Genomic DNA, 16703 nt, shown 5'->3' on the forward strand with positions numbered 1-16703 from the left:
AGCTGCGGAAGGGTCCGTCGAAGCCTGACCATGCTGTCGTCAGGATTTGGCGTCGATGGGGTTGACTGTTGACGGAGACATCAGAGATCGATGTGCAGGGAGAGGCAGCGATCGTCTATGACTTATGGCTTCGGATGCGTAGACCCCATAGATCTCGGATTGGAAATTTAATGAACAGAGGAAACGATTTGATACCTAATGTAATCACCAATTCTAGGTGACAAGGCGATGGTTCCACAGTAATTTCAAAAAGATATGAGCTGCGTTCTCCAACAATACACATCATAAACGAATAGTCAGATGAATATTCATTGGCATGCTATCTATGAAGCGCAGTAATTATTACATAGAAAATACAAGTGCGTGAAATGTTCTAACCTTAATTTCCTAAAAGTATGAAATGAAATAAAATTTCTCAAAACAGAAGATTGACCTTTCTTCAAGCACTTTAGATATCCGGAACTTAAGAAACCTACAAATCCCATCTGTACTCCTCTATACCTCTTTACCCGAGGGTAAAAGTCAAAGTTAATGCAGATTATAATTCATGTACTTGAACCAACCATTTCCTTCTACTCGAGTCGCCTTCATGTACCCCGTCTCGGTAGCCACTGAAGCTCACAATTATGTTGTCAGTGATCAGCCAGGAAAAATGGTAATTGTTCTTCCACATTAATGTCCCAATATACACACGGATACTCGACCAAGATTGCCAGTAGCATCCAGGATAACAGTACTCGGACATATTTAAGATATATAATCAGGCGTGTGTACAAACATGATCATGAACTATTTCAGTATCTACCTGCTGTCCTTTCACAAAAATATCACGAGTTAGAAGAATAAATGAAAGAAAAGAAGGATCTGGTTACCATTCTCATCTCCCGCTTCCTTTTTATTTTATGGTTCAGAGAGAGGGAAGCTCTATATTAGGAACAAATGAACCATACATCCTTCAAAAAGTTCAAAAAAATGAGACAATTGCTACTTTTGATGAATGCCCTTGCTGACTCCAATAGGATAGGTGAGGTGGAATGCCAAACTCTTTCATTCCTCCTAAAGTCCAGGAATGGACTCGAGGTTGTATTTTGCTGGTGCCGTGTCTTCACCATCCTTGCTCTCTTGTGGCTCCGGGTTCTTAATGGGTCCCAGAGTATGTAAATAAGAGTAGGACGTGTTTGCATTGGGGGACGGGCTCGGATTGCTTATTCTGCTTGCAAGAAACCTCCGGATGAGTCCCCTCAGAAATGGAGCCATAGTGTCTGGTTCATTTTCCAGGTAGAACATGATACCCCCCATGCACAAACAAAAAAGAGCAACCTGCCATTCCAGTTATATTGTGCTGCATGAGTAACAATTTGTTCATTCTTAAGAAACATACTAGAATTACAACTATCAGTGAAGTTCGGACTTAAAATACCTCTGCGTTCTTAATATGAGGAAGGAAATGACGGTTTACTGAAATGTACCATAAAGAATCCACAGCTCTTGGAAGCACATAAAGGGCCAATTCCGCTCTTCTAGCTTTCTTTTCTATAAGAACAGAAAGAGCAGCTATTGCACCAGAAATCCAGTAAACAAGTTTGTGATCTTTACTCGCAACTTTTCGGTGTAAACAAACAACAGCCTTGTATCATCCAAGACAATGATTACGTACTAAATCAATAATCAGGAAAAAACACTCAATTAAGAATAACTACCTGGAAGAGTCCTACAAAAGCAGACAAGAACGATGTTGAGCGCACAGCACCCAGAACAGCACGCCAAGATGTCCAAGCAGGAGACTCCAAGAACTATTGTTTTATTCAATAGAGAGATTTGCATGCCAAATAAATGTAAAAGATCAATCTAATTGGCTATAATATGAAAGAGACTTTGGTACTGATATTCATGCATATAATTTATTGAGTTAAATCACAAATTATAGATTAGACACCATAAGCTAATAAAGCATATGATCACAAGGAAGCTACTGTAGGTGCCCTCTGCATACAAAAAAATTCTCCTCATTCCCAAATAATTAAAGAGAACTCTAGCTGAGAACACTGAGAAATTGATAATCCTCTACAGAATGAAATAAAAGTTCATGGTCAAGACAAGACTACTCAGAAGATTTACACAATGCAGCCACTTATTATTCCACTTTAATGGTGTCAGAATCTACATTATCAATCATAGGCTAGGATCAAGCAAGCAAGAATATCCTCTCATTAAATAAAATTGGTATGGTTAGGAGTTGTCTGATGAGAGCATATCAGAAATGTGAAACATTGAAGCCAAAATGAAATGAGAAGCCATCATTAAAAACACAAAATCTTGCTTAGATGCAAATCTAGCTACGTACTTCACAATGAACTCAATACAGGAAAGAAGAATTTCTAGGGGACTTACATCTGCCCAAACTGTCTCTGATAATGTGTCAAACTAACCATTTTACTTTCCAAGTGCATTCTAGCATGATTATAGTGATTAACTAGAAGCTTCAACGCTAGATTTTGAAAGATCATACACCTTTGAGCAGCCATAATTCTTCTGATGCAATGACTATATTGTCCAAATTTTCAATAAACTCTTATAACTTATGGTGAGAATATATAACCAAGTTCCAGTGTCCATAACAGTGTCAAACATAATGCGACACAACGGATACTGTATGTTCAAAATAAAGGATGTTTATTGGAATCTGATAATGAAATTTAAAAGAAAAAATCCACATATCAAATGCACAAAAAGTATAACTAATTACAAGGGTTTGAAATGATCAAGAAAATTAAAAAGGATCAATCTATTATCCTCCATCTAAAAGTTTGAAAGGACAAGACTCAAAATTAGCTTTCCCCAATAAAGCATGTGTGCTTGCTTTCTCCAAAGCATGGCCTATATACCTAGACATCGATATATAAACATCAGTTCCATCTACTACCTCAAGGATAAACATTGACTCAAGTATATGTTATACTAAACCACAAGATATCCACAACATGGTTTTAGTCAGTCTCTCAAGATGCATTATTGCTGAAGATTCCCAAGACTATAATCCATTAAAGTCTCATACTTCTTAGTTTAATTACAAGCCAGAAGGGCTGAGGTTATTGTATCTAGATAAAAGGTCAACAATAACAGGCTTCTTAAAAATCTTATACAGAAAAAGCAGATGACCCATATATGTGAACTTTCAGATAATACTAGATAAATGCAATATGTGTCAGGTTTATCAAGCATACAAATACTTTCTCACGTATACATTTTGAAACCACCATACACAAGATACAAGCAAGGACACTAGATGCCTTATCTGGAATGGAAACTGAAATAAATAGTTTTCAGCATCACTAACATGGTTTAATTTGCAACAGCCACTACTACTGAGTGTGTCTAGGATAATTTCCCACAAATACGTGCAGTATATAGTGATTGAAACCATTTAAGTGCAGTACCTTTTGTAGCCGAAGAACAACAAATGGTACAAATGTCAGTGAGAAATAAAGAGGGAATGTTTTCCTAAATGTTTCTGATGCAGCAGTGCCGTTGTGAACTAGGCAAGACTCTGTGTCGGGATGTATTACTGAACAGGGAACAATGGAAGGATCTGCCATCAAGTTCATAGAGCTGAACTCCTTTTTGTTTGATAAGTATGCTGATAGAGAAACAAGATCCATAGGGCCACCTCTACAACATTCCCTAACTGCCTTGTACACAGGCTCTGCTACTGGTCCAGTTTTCTGTATAAAATCTTGGTATGATTTGGGCAAGCTCTCAGGTCTCATTACAAAGGCATACATAACCTGAAAACAAGTAAATCCATTCAGTATATGATTATTTAATTAAATTATATTTCACAAATGAGAAAACATTAACCAAAATCATTGGATGATACTCCTTGTAGGAATAGGAAAGCAGATATGAATGGGAAGCATAAAATAAAAAGTAAAAAATTAAATTGTAGCCAAAGCAGCAAGTTTACTCGACCATCTAATTCACAAAGATCTGCTAGTGTTACCACTACATGGGATGCTTAGTTCATTAAATGTTAGTTACATCAAAGAATTGCACGAAATGTAAATAAAGCAGAAACTTGAACATTTATGCAGTCAGGATGCAAATACTGTACGGATCCATGTTCCAGCGCTAGTCTACGAGAGAACGATATATCAGAGAAGATATAACCATGCCATATTTTTTTAAACCTTAACAAAATTCTGATTGCAGATTCAGTAACAATAAGAAGTAGAGAAAATATTATCTTTTTTAAAATGCATGAATTTTGGATGAATTATTGAGAGAATCCATTCTGTGTCAATCTGGTTCCATTATTAGTTCTATTTTCTCATTTAATCTCTTATCTCCTTGTTTTATCTCTTACCTAATCTTTAACCTGCCTATTCATTAGGTCATATTGCAAGTTTACTCAACAGCTTACTGCAATCATTTACTAATCATCAATCCTGCAACAAGTATTAGATTCCTCAATTTATTGATTATCTATTTTTCTATTTAGCTGTGATCACTTCATGAATAAAAATCACTTCCAGAGTCTTAATACTGCAACTATATTGTTCCAACAAAAAATCTAGTCGAATATATCACCACTCAGTTATAACAGCAGTCACAACCTACTATATACTGCAGTCAGATCTTGCAAATCCTGCACTAGTCTGCTTACACTTTGCATACAAACTGTGGAAGACGGCATAAGCACGTTTCTTGTTGCAAATGATTAGTCATTTTGGCGGACCAAGGTTTTTAATCTGATTGTACTGATCATACAATTCAGCATTTATGAGTCCAATGGCCAACAGGTGTGTTGACTGGATGGAATCTCCCAGTCTGGTTCCATATCACATGTATCATTCAGTAAAGTTATTTTAGCAGGTATACCACCTGATAAAGTAAATGGTAACTAGTTGTACCTAGCAATAGTACCAGTCCTGTTGCTTCCTTTATTTTTATTTTTGAAACTCCCAATATCTGACATGTATCCAGCTGTTTTTCTTCTCTCTTTTTCTTCTACCTTCACCTTCCCCTCGTTGATGTCGTTGCTACCTCCTCAATGATGCCCAGTGCCCTTTATATCTCTTTCTCCATTCACTTTTACTTCTCCAGGCAGTATCGGTTGGTTTCAACACTGGATATGTCCAGGCACCTACTGGTTCGGTCACCAATCAATATTGCCACCGGTCTGAGATTTTAATCCATGTATTGGAACATGCACAAGGGTACAAAAAGTAAACATGTTCTTGTGCTTTTACATCTGTTACTAAAAAAATAATTTGTAAACAATAAGGTGTAGCTTCAATAGAAGATAATAAAATAGAGTCAATTAAGATTGTGCGAACATATGCTAAGAAAACCTATAGACACTCTAGTAATAAGACATAAAGCAATTAGTATCTGGTGCACCAAGAGATAGAGAGTGAGACCTAAGAAGACTTCATTTGAAACTATAAATAAAGATCTAAATGCTTTTAATTAACTTAGGATATTACTTATTACGGAGTTCAATGACAGCAAAAAATGCATGCAGCTGATCCCAAAAACATTGGAACATTACAAGATAATTGTTTACGTAAGATGGTAGAACAAAGAAAAGAAAATGGTAGCCATTTAGCAGGTATTTAAATGCTCTCATTCTTGGTGTCATTTTCTGAGTATATATTTCAAATGTAAACACTTTAGGTATGTCCCATATGCATACTCAGACCATAGCTATACCAATTACTAAACATTAAAAAGCCTAAATAAGTAAATAAAAAAATTATTTGTTGCTAAAGAATCATGTTATATCCTCATTATCAGTATAAATTCAAACATATATTTGCTCAACTTTATCAAAAGCACACACTCAAGTGAAGTAGAGAGTTCATGCTAAGGTTTAATCACCTGGGCGCACGCCAAAGAAAAGAGCAAAGAGTCTCCATGTCTCCAGTGACTTCCCCAAAGATGAAACTTATTCTTCGATTTGGCTGAGTTATAGGCACACTGCCAAAATAAGCTGATGATTAGAAGTTAAAAGAATCAATATGAAATCATTTGTTAAGAACTACCTGTGCAAGCCTAGCTAAAAGATATAAAGCAAGAGTACGCCTTCGACTTGGATCATCCAATGCCAATATGGATAACCCTGCCACTGAACCCGCTAGTATTCTGATCCATCATGAGCTCCAAGTCATTAATATGGTTGAGCAATCAAGTAAAAAAGTAATAATTAAGCAATTTGTGTCAGTATGTGAGGCATTGAATCTCAATGAACTCACGCATTAAATCGTGTCTCTTTCTTCCTAAACTTCCTCAAGAAGCACCTAAGAGCATGGTAAGAACCAGTAAAACCACCAAAAAGCAATCCAACACGGCAAGCTTCTTCTCTTACAATCAAGTCTTTCTCTGAAACAAGTTGCTGCACAGCAAAATAAACATTAAGAATCTATTAATAAATTTTTTACTTTACATTCATCTAAATTGTTGCAAAGTATCCAAAAAATTTACCTTTGACAATTACACTATAGGAAACAATAAGTGGAGCTTTCACTATCTTGAATAAGATCTCACAGAATATATGAGATAGCATGCAATGTCACAGCCAATCTCAGATACAACATGCTACTTTACAATATCAACTCCTAACTTGAATTTGCATCAAGTGCTCACGTAGAGATTATAAAACTTTTTATTATATCAGAAAAAAGCACACACCTTTGCTAGAAAAAGAGCGACTATACAATGGCGTGCAATCACATTACACGGCATATGCACTTAGCATGTCTAGTACAAAATCTTAAAGGAAAAAAGAAAACGATGTCTTTTAGTTCCAATAGCGCATGTTGAATGTGTTACACCTAAGGGCTAAATTGTATCTCAACCTATGAGACTCTTCTTCATCCAAGACATCCATCATGATTGGAATCCATAAAAATCTCAAATATTTGTCCACCAGAAGCTTGTCAGTTATTACAAAGGATTTCCCCCTATTCTGTAAGTACCATAACTGATAACTAGCAAAAACCTTTCCATTCACCTAGATCATGGCAAAAAAGTCTTGCAAAATGCAGCATAAAAGCATAAACATACATGTGATGCTGTCAGTGCTGCATATGCTTATACAGTCTCCATAAGCATCCACTGAATATTGGCAAGCAGGTTTAGCCAGATATGTCCATATCTGATGGGTCATCTGATGGTCAAGAGATGGGTTATCTGATGGTTAAGGTAGTAGTTGAAATTTGTTTGGCTTCTGTCCTTATACATTTTCTTTCATACGTTAAATATGAAATCATGATGATCATCGTCATGGATGCAACGGTCTAAGCCTTTCATTAAATGATAAGGCAATGGAGGCACTCTCCCCCACTCAGGTTCCTCCAACTTCATTTTTTCTCAAGTCAAGGGACAATTTGCCACTTAAGCCTCATCCTGCACCCTCTCCATCTACTTTTCTCCTTTGCTCTCTCATTACTGGCCAACTTTCCACATGAGTTTCTCTTCAATTTTCATCACACCTTCACTTTAAATCTTAGACTGCTCCACTGCCTCTTCTCACTCCCAAAAATTTTTATAGTAAGCAAGAAAGAGATAAGGAAGTGACAAAATAATCAGAAATAAGACATCTGTTCAGCTCTTTTTTGAATCATCTGTATAGATGCTTCCTAGAATACAAACATCAGCTGCTTGCACTCCACCAAACAGCAACCAAACAATGAAAAATTCTCCTCCTTAGACATGATCACAGACATACCAGGTGTGGATCACACTGATTTACAATTCTCCTAAGACCAATATCCATTGCAATTATTAATCCTTACAGCAGAGGAAAGCAAGTTTTAGAAATTAGTTCAGATGACCTATCAGATCAGTCCAGCACTAATATACTGGGGAGGATAGTGACCTGTACAGACTGGTATTATCAAATAAAATAATAAAACATCAACTGTATATGTACCATATCAAGCTATACATTTCAATATCAGTATTTGGTCAGAGTCGTCAGACTGTTTAATACTGAACATGTACCAGTCTGGCTGATATTTAAACATTGGCACAAAGATTTTTGTGCTAGTATAATCCACCGGCTCCTGAAAACATTTGCATTTGCCTCCAATTAACTAGCCTCTGAAATCACATGCCACGAAACCTACTCCTTTCCAGCAATATTAAACAATACTATCATCACTTATATGCAGTGGGTCAGCAATCTTTACTACAATGCCATGCAATCCCATTAAGTTGCAGGTTGTCCTTAATCTCCTAAAGTCAAAATTCAAATGGTTAACATTCTACCCCTTGCTGCAAGCTTTCTTCCCGAGCTCAAATTTAATTTCTTCTAGAGAAAATTGCCAAGGCACAGATCAGGATCCTCCTACTCTCTTTCTCTTTGAGCAGACTGAAACAACTTAGGGCCAAGAGCTTCAGTTGGCTTCAATGCAATAAAGAAAGCAAAATCCAATCCTGCCCAAACCTCTTCCAAAACTAGACAGCAAAATGTAGCAGGTCGTGCAGTGTTGAACGCTCCTCCACATCTGAGACAAACACTTCAAAGCACTGACCATTTCCTGATGGCAGAACATCATGGGCCAAATGCCATGGTGAAACTTTAATTTTGTCTGGCACCTGTAGCTTCTACAACTGATTTCAAAAATTCATTCCGAACCCACTGCAAGATTCGGCACCTGCATTTTTTCTTCTATCTCACCCTGCACAAAATTCACAGGTTTCTCCACCATATCAGACTAAGGTCCTGTAGTAGTTTTTAGCAGTGCAACTTCTATCCCTTTTGTAATGCCAAATCAGCTTGCCTTCTCTTCTACTGTCTATAGTATATTGCAGATTGCCTAGGCTTCATGGTGCCAAACATAGATCTCGTCACCTCCTCTTCCTAAAAAGTTGTCGCAGATCAATCAAGTTGCTTACCTTCTAGGGTGGGTGGCAAAATGACCGGTTGGGTGGGGTTGTCAGGCGGAAATGCATGTGTATGTTGAAATGTCAAGTAAAACTTGCCCCTTAAAGCTTAGTTAAGGAGTGAATACCGTATGCTGCCTTTTTCAATCACAATTTATCCCACTTTGGCAAAATAACAAGCACGGAATGTGATAGAACCCCAGAGGAATTCTATATATATTGATCTTTGAGGGGGATCAACCCTTGGAACGCTATAGGGGTTCCACCCTTCTAGAAGTCGGCCATATGACTGCAATTGTAGATAGATCTTATTCCCAAAGAGATGGAGGCTACATGCTTATATAGGGCTCCAAACCCTAGCCCTAGGTGTTGCTTCCTAAGTGAGTTACCCATTTTGCCCTCAACCCTAATCAACCAGCCCAGTAAAAGAGGGCGACGGCTAGGAAGCCCAAAGACCCAAATATAAACCCTAGCCACTCTTCTTTATAGGATAGAGGCGGCTAGGTGGGATTTATTACAATCTCACAAGGTTTTATTAGCTGCTTCTTGGTTGAGCAGGACACAACCCTGCTAGGGTCCTATCAAGCCCCCCCCCCCCCTCCCCTCCTCCAAATCAGCCTTATCTTCAAGGCTGAGGTTCGTTCCATGAACTTAGGGAACCGAGTCTTCAGCTCCTCATGTGATTCTCATGTGGCGTTTTTGAGTGGTAAATTATTCCAATGCACTAGTACTTCATTAGAGGGACGTCAACGACACATCACGATTTTGCGATCGAGGATGACTTGTGGTTGGGCTTGAATATCTCCATCATCAGTGGTATTGGGCAGTTGGATCTGGGGTGACTCGTGTTCTCCCAACTTGGACTTCAAGCATGACACGTGAAAGACAGGGTGAATTTTAGCATCCTCATGAAATTTAAGTTTGTACGCCACGGCTCCAATACACTCTGTGATTTGATAGGACCCATAAAAACGTGGGGATAGGTTCATGGAGGCTCGTGTGTTGATGGAAAGTTGCTTGTATAACTGTAGGCGAAGATAAACCCAATCTCCTACTGAAAATTCTCTTTCGCTTCGTCGTGTGTCGGTTTGCTGCTTCATTCTGGCTTGAGCGGTAGAGAGATTATCCTTTAACAACTGTGGGAGTTTGTCCATGTTAATTAAATCTTGGTCGACCTTATCTACCTTGGTCGAGCCAATTACATACTTTGGAATCACAGGGGCCGACCGACCATACAGTGCTTCATATGGGGCACATCTTGTAGATGAATAATATGTAGTATTATACCATCATTCGGCCCAGGGAAGCCATTTCACCCACTCCTTTGGCCGGTCACTAGCGAAACACCGAAGGTACGTCTCTAAACACTTGTTCACCACCTCTGTTTGGTCGTTAGTTTGTGGATGATATGTTGTGCTCATCTTGAGTTTGGTGTCTTGTAACTGAAATAACTCGGTCCAAAATTTACTAGTGAAGATCCTGTCACAATCACTTACAATGGGCCTTGGCATCCCATGCAGTTTAACAACATTTTCTATAAAAATCTGAGTAATGCTAGCAGTAGTGTAGGGATTTCGCACAGCACAAAAATGAGCATATTTCATAAGTCGATCAACCATCACGAGGATTGTGCTTTTACTTTTGGAAGGTAGCAGCCCTTTAATGAAGTCTATGGAGATATCAGTCCACACCGAGTTCGATATGGGTAGTGGTTGTAGCTTCCCTGAACTCGCCACTATTTCACCCTTTTGCTGTTGACACACATCACATTATGCCACATATTCAGAAATAATTTTTTTCATCCCTCTCCAATAAAAAAATTGCTTCACTCTTTTGTAGGTTCTCAGAAATCCGAAGTGCCATGTTGAAGGTGTAGAGTGCATTTTGTGCAGGATGATTTTGATATAAGGGGAGTCCGGTATAAGTACAATGCAACCTTTATAGCGTAGATCCCTCGAATCCCAAGTGTAGTAGGATATTGCGCTTGGATCCTCTTCCAATTTTTTTATGATGTTACTGATCTCTGAATCCTTCTTTCATTCCTCCCTAAAGTTCTCGAGGAAGCCGGTGGTAGGAAGGGAGATGACTGAAATTTTAGCTTGCTCAAGTAGCTATGAGAGTGCATTTGCAACAACGTTCTCTTTCCATTTTTTGTAAAAAAATTCATAATCAAATCTTAAAAATTTAGTTACTCATTTTTGTTGCTTAGGGGATGATATCTTCTGCTCCAAAAAGTACTTGAGGCTTCTATAGTCGATTTTAATTTGAAATCGTCGGCCGATCAGGTAGGGTCTCCACCTCGTTATTGCGTGCACAATGACGAGCATCTCTTTATCATATATTGACATTTTTTTATGGGAGGGAGATAACGTCTTATTGGTGTATACGAGTGGTCGACCATCTTGTATGAGAACGGCTCCAATTCCGACTCCAGATGCATCAGCCTCAATAATGAAGGGTCAATTGAAATCTAGTAGCGCTAGCACCGTAGTCGTTGTCATGGCTATCTTAAGTTTGTCGAATGCAGTAGAGGCTTTATCCGACGATTGGAAGGCGTCTTTTTTCAATAGAGAAGTGAGGGGTACACTGATCTTCCCATAGCCCTTTACAAATTTTCGGTAGTAGCCCGTTAGTCCAAGAAACCCGCGCAGTAATTTCATGTTTGTAGGTTTCGGCCAGCCCTGCATTATTTCAATTTTTGTTGGGTCTACCATCACTCCTTCTGATATTAGATATTCTACATTTTGTTGAAGAAAAATGCACTTTGGTTGCTTAACAAAAAGGGTATTCTCCTGAATGATCGTCAAAACAACCTGTAAATGCTGAAAGTGAGTATCAAGAGAAGGGCTATAAATGAGAATATCATCGAAAAATACCAGCACAAATTTGCGAAGAAAGCTCCGAAAAATATTGTTCACGAGACTTTGGAAGGTTGAAGGAGCATCAGTGAGTCCAAAAGGCATTACCAAGAATTCATAATGGTCGTTATATGTGCGAAATGTAATTTTTGGAATGTCGTCTTCACATACCCGAATTTGGTAGTAACAGGATCGGAGGTTCAACTTCGTGAAGACTCGAGCTCCTTTTAACTAATCAAGAAGTCCATCCACCACTGGTATTGGGTACTTGTCCTTGGCAGTGATGCCATTTAAAGCTCGATAGTCGATGCACATCCACCAAGTTCCGTTCTTCTTGCGTACAAGTAGCACTAGTGAGGAATAAGGGTTGCAACTTGGTCGAATCACCCATATTTCAAGCATCTCCTTTACAATCTTTTCAATTTCATCCTTCTGGAGGTGAGGATAACGGTACGACCAAGTGTTCGCTGGTGGTTTGCGCGGAAGAATTGAAATCCGATGGTCATGTTGCCGAGTAGGAGGAAGACCGCGCGGTTCAGCAAAAATGTCGACAAATTCAACAAGCAATTGGGCGAGATTTTAATCTTCAATTTATATTTTTCTTCCCCTCTGGTTGCTGCTGGAGATGCATCAAAAAGCCACCATTTACCTTGTGTAAACCAGTGATTTAAAAAGCGCTAGGCGCCAAAAGGCGCCAAGGTCCAAAAACGCCCGAGGCGCTAGGCGCTCGCCCAGGCGCTCACTCGAGCGAAGTGAGGCGCTAAAATATAAAAATATAAAATATAATTAATAAATATAATTATTTAAAATTTTAAATAAAAATATAAAAATATATAATATAATTAATAAATATAATCACATTAACAGTATAAACCTGCTGACGGAGAAACGAGGAAGCAGCGGCGAGCGGCGGCAGCGGCAGCAGCAGCGGCGAGCGGCGAGCGGCGGCAGCGGCAGCAGCAGCGGCGAGCGGCGAGCGGCGGCAGCGGCAGCGGGAAAGGGAAAGGGAGCGGAAGGCGCAAGCAGCGGGAGGCCTCGAGGGAGGCGCGAGCAGCGGGAAGGCTCGCGGGAGGGCTCGCAGGAGGCGAGAGGGCTCGCGGGAGGGCTCGCGGGAGGCGTGAGCAGCGGGAGGGCTCGAGGGAGGCGCGAGCAGCAGGAAGGCTCGCGGGAGGGCTCGCAAGAGACGCGAGCAGCGAGAGGGCTCGCGGGAGGCGCGAGCAGCAGGAGGGCTCGCAGGAGGCGCGAGCAGCGAGAGGGCTCGCGGGAGGCGCGAGCAGCGGGAAGGCTCGCGGGAGGGCTCGCGGGAGGCGCGAGCAGCGACAGCGGCAGCGGGAGCAGCGGCAACGAGCGACGAGATCGCGATCGGGATCGGGATCGGCAGCGGCAGCAGGTTAGTGTTGGGTTAGGATTAGGGTTATATCGGTTTAGTTGGTTCGATTGAACCAACTAACAACCGAACCAGGACCGAACCAGACCTAAAATTCTGGTTCGGTTTACCCAGGCGCTCGCCCGAAGCGCCCAGCGCCTGGGCTCGGGCGAGCGCCTAGGCGGCGCCTGATTGAAGCGCGCCGCCTGGGACATTAGCGAGGCGCTCGGGCCTCGCCTCGCCTCGCCCGAGCGCCTAGGCGAGCGCCCGAGCGCCTTTTGCAATCACTGTGTAAAACTTTCTCTATTCGTTGGGTTGAAACGATGGTTACGTTGCTTTTGCGCTTCCCACGTAGGATGATTTGTTTGCCTTTGTAGTAGAATTTCATAATTAATTTGAAAAAGTTCCAAGAGATATCACCTAGCGTCGTCAGCCATTCTATGCCAAACACGACCTCATAATCATCAATTGGTAGGAGGAAGAAGTTGGCGACAATTTCTTGGTCTTGCAATAATAGTTTCACCTGCGGGCATCTTTGGTCGCACTTTAGGATTCTGCCGTCGGCGACTTTTACGTCGAACTTGCTGCAACCTTCGATGTGGAGCGCCATCCGAGCAGCAACCTTACTGTTTAGGAAGCTATTAGTGATGCCCGTGTCGATGAGAACAGCGATCGATTGTTGTTTGAGAAGGCTTCCAACTTTCATCGTTTACGGGTTTGAGTAGTCGGCTAGCGCGTGTACCATAAAGTCGATCGTTTGTGGCTCTTCTTCCGCATCTTCTTCTTCATGTTCAAGACTCTCTTCTAGATGTTCAATAACCTCTTCTACTGGTTCAATCACAAGAAGTCTCCCTTTTTTACAGCGATGCTCGCGACTCCACGGCTCGTCGCAATGCTAACATAACCCCTTCGCAGATCGCTCCCGAAGCTCTTCTCTTGTCAACTTTTATGGTGCAGGGGCCAGGCTGACAGTAGAGGGGCTGAGGGCTTCGGTATTGTTGGTTGGGGAGCGACCCTAGTTCTCCGGGCTTCATGGTTCAATCGCTCCTCTTGAAGTCGTGCGAAAGAGATGGCTGTCATAAGCATGTACGGTTGTCGCGCTTTAACTTCTCCCCGGATCTCCGGCTTCAAGCCCTCAATGAAGGTCCCCAATAGCTGTTTTTCAGACAAATCACAAGTTTGATTAAATAACCTTTCAAACCTGGTTTGGTACTCCAAAATGGTGAAGGTTTGTCGGATCTTTGCTAATTGTCCGTCAATGTTCTCGTAATCGATTGGTCCGAAGCGGATTAACAGTCTTTCTTTGAATTATCGCCATGAGAGGACTCCATAAGTGTGTTCAAACTAGTTAAACCATTGTATGGCATCCCCTTCAAGATGTATAGCCGTAATTTCCACCATAGATGCGTCTGCGATTTTGTGGTACCGAAAATATCGCTCCGCACGCGAGATCCAACCAATCGGGTCTCCTTCCCATCTAGGGAAGTCCATCCTCATACGTAGATAGTAGGGATCGATCACAAAGCCTCCCCTCTCTTGGAAGTCATCTCTTCGGTCAGAGCTCTCTCCTTGATGTGATTTCTTCGGGCTCGGTGGTTAGCCCAAACTGAGTTCGATAAAAAGAGTCTGAATCTTATCCTCCATTCGGGTCTCGAAGGCTTCGAATTTAGCATTGATTGTCTCTTCAAATACCATAGTATATGTCTTCAAATCTGTAATGTTAAAATCTCTCTTTTGTTGTTGGGTTAAAGATATATATTGGTTGAGAGAAGTGTTTTCGGTTTAAGCTTGTTTTGTGGTTGTTATGTAAGAGCAGAATTGTCGTCGAAGAAACAACGGTTTCAAGACGAAATTTCTAGCAAAAACCGAGAGATTTGAGGAGGGATTTTGACAACAAAATCTCAATTTAGATAACAGCAATGATGACAAATTTGATCAAAAAGATTTCGACAGTATAACAACAAGGAAATCGATGTAAGTTACGATAGCAGAATTCTCGTCGAAAAATTCAATTTCACAACGAAATTTCCAACAAAAACCGAGAGATTTGAGGAGGGAATTTGACAGCAAAATGTCGGTTTAGATAACAACAATGATGATAAATTTGATCAAGAAGATTTCAGCAATATAACAGTAAGGAAATCGGTGCAAGTTGCGATAGCAGAATTCTCGTCGAAAAATTCTAACGGTTTGCGACAAAAATTTACAGCAACACAAGAACGTTTTAGAGATGAATTCCTCAATAGATCAATCTCAGATGGAAGCCAAGACGATCTATGAAGCGTATAAGAAATTTCATTCAAAAATGATAACAAATAGATCGATTTAAAGACAACAATATGCGGTTGAAATTTTCTGCAGCAATCCTTCGTTCGCAAAGATGATAACTTTTACAACGAAATGAATTCGTAGTATGAGATATATAAAAAGACTTCTTTTTGGTATTTTAAATGAAAAATTATGTATTGGTGATAGGAGAATATCAGATCTCTGATGCAATTGGAGGTAACGACAATAGATTGATTTGATCTACGGCAAAAGATGATGGGTTACATGCTTATATAGGGCTCCAAACCTTAGCCCTAGGGACTGCTTCTTATGTGAATTACCCTTAACCCTAACTGACCAACCCAGTAAAAAGGGGCGGTGGCTAAGAAGCTAAAAGGCTCAAATATAAACCCTAGCCACTTTTCTTTATAGGATAGAGATGACTAAGTGGGGTTTATTATAATCTCAGAGTTTTATTAACTGATTCTTGGATGAGTAAGACCCAACCCTGCTAGAGTCATATGAGAATGCTCACAATCTACTAATACAAAAAACTCACCGAGAAGGATTATCAGAGATAAAAGAGAGGAAATTACCTTGAGGTCCAGAATAGAGGAGTAAGATTGACGCCGCGCGAGTTTGAAGGCCCGGAGGAGGATACCAATCCCAACCCTAACGCCATACGAGAGCAGGAAGCTCTGGCACAGGTTCCCGATGGCGTGGGCGATGCAGGACTCATCGGCGTGGTCGCAGCAGGGTTTCCCGTCACCGAATGAATCATCCCGGCTGGCGTGGTGGTGGCGCTGCAACTCCTCGATCGCCTCCCTCAGCCTCTCCTCCGCCTCCCGGAGACGGCGCTCCGCCGCTTCCGAGGAGACGCTTCCGCCCGGGTGCGGCGAAGGAAGCCGATCGGGCCCGGCGGCGGCGGCGGAGGGGGCGGAGGGGGGCAGCGACATGGCATCCGGCGGCGGTGGCCGATGCACGGTTTTGTATCGAGTTCTTGACGGAGTAAATAAAAGCCAAGACGGAAGAGGGCGCGCGTGCTCTGCGGCTTACAAGATGCAAATAATCCCATAATAATATTTCTGCAACACAATGATGTTCCGTTCGACTGTTCGGGCTTTATATCGAACGGTCATAAGTCCTCGCTACGGTCTGATGTGGTGCGGTGATGCTCTGGTTAAGGAAACATACAAATTTCCGGTTTTTTTTGCATTATCAATTCCTATTTTAGCGAAAAGTTGATATTGTCAATTCCTATCATCGAACGGCTTGGAAATGTTTTTTCTCACGTAAAGCTATACACATCTCCACGCATACGA

General features: G+C 41.0%; 1 protein-coding gene across 1 annotated transcript; it reads right to left on the reverse strand.

The window, feature by feature from the left end:
- Window positions 1–721: 721 nt before the first annotated feature.
- LOC135587600 (uncharacterized) lies at window positions 722–16403 on the reverse strand. The gene is made up of 8 exons (XM_065079188.1): window positions 15978–16403; window positions 6255–6394; window positions 6045–6144; window positions 5881–5979; window positions 3438–3785; window positions 1701–1793; window positions 1421–1627; window positions 722–1320 (listed from the first exon to the last, which is right to left on the reverse strand). The coding sequence occupies exons 1-8, from the start codon at window positions 16335–16337 to the stop codon at window positions 1057–1059; spliced, it is 1611 nt and encodes a 536-aa protein (XP_064935260.1). The 5' UTR covers window positions 16338–16403; the 3' UTR covers window positions 722–1056.
- Window positions 16404–16703: the final 300 nt, after the last annotated feature.

The sequence above is a fragment of the Musa acuminata genome, chromosome BXJ1-8 (genome assembly GCF_036884655.1).
Source record: "Musa acuminata AAA Group cultivar baxijiao chromosome BXJ1-8, Cavendish_Baxijiao_AAA, whole genome shotgun sequence".
NCBI classification, from domain to species: domain Eukaryota; kingdom Viridiplantae; phylum Streptophyta; class Magnoliopsida; order Zingiberales; family Musaceae; genus Musa; species Musa acuminata.

What these genes read in the sequence shown, in the direction of transcription:
- LOC135587600 (XM_065079188.1), bottom strand. Translation starts at nt 16,337, where the DNA reads ATGTCGCTGCCCCCCTCCGCCCCCTCCGCCGCCGCCGCCGGGCCCGAT. An exon ending in TTGTTCTTCGGCTACAAAAG is followed by an intron (nt 1,794 to 3,437) that starts GTACTGCACTTA and finishes ATAAAACAATAG; the next exon opens with TTCTTGGAGTCTCCTGCTTG. An exon ending in CTTTTGTAGGACTCTTCCAG is followed by an intron (nt 1,628 to 1,700) that starts GTAGTTATTCTT and finishes GGATGATACAAG; the next exon opens with GCTGTTGTTTGTTTACACCG.